The following is a 4,389-nucleotide window of genomic DNA, read 5'->3' as shown; positions in this document are numbered from 1 at the left end:
ATCTGTAACCAACCCAAACACTACTACCCGTTTCTTCCAACACCTTTCAATTTATCCCCATCAATCCTCCATAACACCGAAACACAACCAAACAGAGAAGGACCCACCAATTTCCAACCTCCACCGAAAATCAAACCAAGCTATCCAAATTTCATTCCACTGCAAAACCTGATTTCGAATCATATGGAGGCTAATCCAGAAGTCCAAAAATTTTGTGTGCATAGTCATACGAAAGGGTGGCTATGGAGGAAAGAGCCATACGAAAGGGTGGCTATGGAGGGATCTCGCCTTCAGCTGCCAGAGGTCACCGGAGATGTGCTCCACCTCCTAATGTTAGGGTTAAATTAATTTTCCCAATTTTTACTCTAGATTTTCCCAATCCGCAACGCAAATCCCTAATTCATTTTGTAATATAACCCTAATTCATTTTTTAATTTAACCCTAACAACATACATTTACACGTCACAATATATTTTTTTTAAAACATATAACAATGCCACATCAGCACATGTTAGACACCTGACAGGTCTGCCGTTAGTGAACTTAACGCCGTTACCAAAAAGGACCATTTTGAACAGTTTTTGCGAAAGCTAGGACTTAAGTGAACTTTTGAAAAAAGGAGGGATCACTTTGAACAAACCCTCCCAAAGGAGGGACCAAAATAGGTATTAAACCTTTTTTAAAATGTGGAGAGTTTTAGAGCAATTTTAGATAAGATTTGGGTAAAAGTTTGAAGGAAAGAAAAATAAGGTTGTTGTCAAATACTGATAAAAATAATCGATTATCTCACTTGTTAATCGATTATTCTAGTCAGAACACCATATTTTCTTCAAATTTCTCTTAAATAATCGATTATTACATATAATAATCGATTATTGTCGTCGAAAATTCATCCAGAACAATTTTGGGTGGTTTTCAGGGTTCTGGGTATCATTTTTGGACGTTTTTTAGATCGTTTTGGGGGGTTTTGAACCTTTCTGGAGCTATTGGTGATGGTTTCGAAGTTGTTTTTCTTGCCTAAATATGAGTATCCTTATGCTATGGATTGATTGATGTTGTTTGATTGAAAGAGTGTCTTGTATGTTTATAGATATGGCTTGATTTCGCAATATGATTGAGGGCAGGAGGTATTGTGTGTGAATTATAGTTTGCAAGTATGTACACATAAAGGTTATGATTNGTGTTGAATGTAACAAGTATGGTATATTGATGATTCAAAGAGGATTGTGATTTGATTAAGGTGATTTGAATGGTATTGAAGTAAGATCTCTAGGTGAGATCATTGTAGTGTTTTAGAATGAATATATGAGGCTTTCATATGGGGGGTTATCCCAACACTCTAATGGTCTTTCATTCTCACTTAGAGATGATCGACGCATGTGGTGAGAGTAGTGGGAGGTCCTAGGGTAGGCGCTATCACTGAAGTTTATCGCGCGGTAACGGACTTACACTTGTGTGTGGTAGGGTGAAACCCGTTGGCAATGGCTTTGCAAAGCAGTAGAGGCCACCACAAGTGCACAACCCGCCCCAGATCGATATTCATTCTAAGTCCGGACGAGTCTAGTGAGTCATAATATGATAGGATGCTTGATTTAATCACATGTATGCATATGTCTTGCCTTTTAACTACTGAATGATAATTAACATGTTTTTGGAACCTAGCTTACCCTTACTCTTGTGTGTTGTATGTGTTGTGCTCTTTTTTTTGCGATGATCATCCACTTGGAGATGAGGCTTCTCTAGAGCAGACATTGGAGGAGACAGATCCAGCTGCCCCTAGTTCTTAGGATCCTTAGTTACACTATCTTTATTTTGAAAGACTCTTAAGTTGTAAAGTTTAAATTCTGTCTATAATTTGGGATGATTGTACCCTTATATACTGTCACATGTTATTTTAACTGTTTTTTCATACTATAATAACTGAATCCTATTATATTGTATGTTCGTATAATATTTGGGATGATACATAAGTGTGATAACATGCTGCAAGCCTCTATATTTTTTAAAGTAAATTTTATACTTCTTATTATTAACATAATTAATATCACAGTCATAAAAGAAATTCTAACTTTTAAAATTAAAGAATGACGTTACAATATATAGTAACACATAAACCATCCAAAAAAAAAATTCCGATATTGATGTTATAATTGTTATTATTAAGTTTTTTCTTCCACCTTTCATCATTTATACATAATTTTTAATTATATTAATATGATATACTTTTAATTTCACATGACGAAATAAGTAAAGAAGTGTCAACAACATGAAGAGATCTGATAATATTTTTATAGAATGACATACATATTATGATATTTTTTATTCTAGAACATTGATTTGATATATATTTTAATACTTTTATATCAGTAAACTGATTTGATATTATTTTATTAAACCATAATTTAAAGACCTACTTACTTTTTAATATTAATACGCAATATTTGACAAAGTAAAAATTAATAAATTAAAACGATTGACCAGGTACAACATAGAGAATGTAATCGGCACCAACCAAATTAATAAAATCCACTGACTTCAATTAACAAAATCGAAAGATATTTTGTTAAATAGTTACAATTTAGTAAAAAAGAAATAATCAAATACCAAATAAATATATCATTAACTACATCTATTATTATTTTATTTTCAAAAGTAAATAGAAAGCAAGAGAAGACACATTATATATTATCTATCACAATGTATAAAAGCAATAAAGGTGCAGAAAAAAAGTTTCAGAAAAATATTTTTTCCTTAAAAAATAAAATTCTACTTTTATGTTTTAATTTTTTTTCTCATACAATATTTTGAAATTCATATATTGTAATAATATAAGAACTTATACCAATCATTGTAAATGACCACGAATGATCGTTAAGTCTGAATATGTTAATGGAAGAGATACAAGAAATATATAGGTGAATGACTCTAAGTCATGATTTCTTGAAAAGAATATGTAGAGCTTAATGAGCTAGGACCAAACTTATATAAAATATTAACAAACTATTTTCATTCAAAAATTTTAATGTTGATAATTTGCAAATTTTTCTTTTTATTCATCTGGTTATTTGTTATTACATAATGAATGAATTTGAAGCATTAGCTCTTAATTTATTTTAATCACAATTATTAATAAACACATGCTACACATAAAATAAATCATCCTCAAGTAACTATTCTGATAATAGTAATCATATAATATTTCTTATTCACTATTCAATTTGTGACACTTATTTTACTTCGGGTAACCACTAACATGTCTGATATTTAATAGAAAAGGAAATAACATCAAGAAATCAAATAAACTTAACTACCACAAAAATCAATTCCATCCATGTTTGCAAACTAAACTGTAACAAAATATTCACTCCATGTTTGCAAATTAAACTGCAACAAAATATTCAAAAATATAGGAAGTCAATCATTAATCTCGCTACAACATTTTTCAACATCCAAAGTACACTTGAACATTTGAAATATGACAATACCTTTATGAATAACTCATGATCATTCGATACACATTTTACATCGGAGAACAACAAAATACTAAACACAAAAATAAGATGCAATTAAACACAATAAAAGTTTTATAACCAACTTATATTGAGCAATAAATGACAATAAGACTAGATGGAAGTAATTGACGAGAATTTAGATTTTTATTTCGAGATTGATTATTTATTATTTAAAAGTTTTTTAACTTGATATATTTTTTTTATGTAAAAGATATTCTGAACTTTTGAGACGATACTTATATTTATATTTTGCTTTTGCATTTTAATCAAATAAAATTTAATTATCTTAAACTATTGTTTTACAGAAAAGTATTAAAAACATTTACATGACATCTCAAAAATGTAAAAGGCATCATACTCCTACTCATGTAACAATAATAATATTATTTTTTCTTGCTTCCTATATATTTTCGGAAATAAAATAATAATAGATATAGTTTTTATGATATATTTATCTGGTATTTGATAATTTATTTACTAAATTGTAACTACTTAACAAAGAATTGTAACTTTCGATTTTTTTAATTATGTTTTATGTCTCAATAGGTTTTATTAATCTGCTTTGCTTGGTGCTGATTACTGCTTCCGCACCTGTTCAGTAATTTTAATTTGTTAATTTTTACTTTGTCATTTATTTCGTATTAGTATTAATAAGTATGGATTATAATTTAATAAAATAATATCAAATCAGTGTACTAGATATAAAAATATCACAAAATATAAATATACTAAATTAAAAAATATCATAAAATATATGTTAAATTTATCTAAGTCTTGAAATATCTCTATTTATATCACTTTATAAGATTTACTGTCAACATGAAATCTCGTAATATTGAGACTTCTTCTTCATTTACTTTTGTAATCTGAAATTAAA

General features: G+C 28.9%; 1 protein-coding gene across 1 annotated transcript in view; it reads right to left on the bottom strand.

Annotated features, from left to right (window-relative positions):
• Positions 1-222, bottom strand: part of LOC106780003 (sugar transport protein 1-like) — a 6,355-nt gene extending 6,133 nt beyond the window's left edge. Inside the window, exon 1 of the mRNA XM_014668239.1 lies at positions 108-222. Coding sequence (XP_014523725.1) covers positions 108-222 — 115 coding nt within the window. The remainder of the gene's footprint in view (positions 1-107) is intronic.
• Between the last annotated feature and the right edge of the window lie 4,167 nt (positions 223-4,389).

This window comes from Vigna radiata, chromosome 2 (assembly GCF_000741045.1).
Source record: "Vigna radiata var. radiata cultivar VC1973A chromosome 2, Vradiata_ver6, whole genome shotgun sequence".
Taxonomy (NCBI): Eukaryota; Viridiplantae; Streptophyta; class Magnoliopsida; order Fabales; family Fabaceae; genus Vigna; species Vigna radiata.
This window is presented reverse-complemented; position numbering and strand designations above follow the sequence as displayed.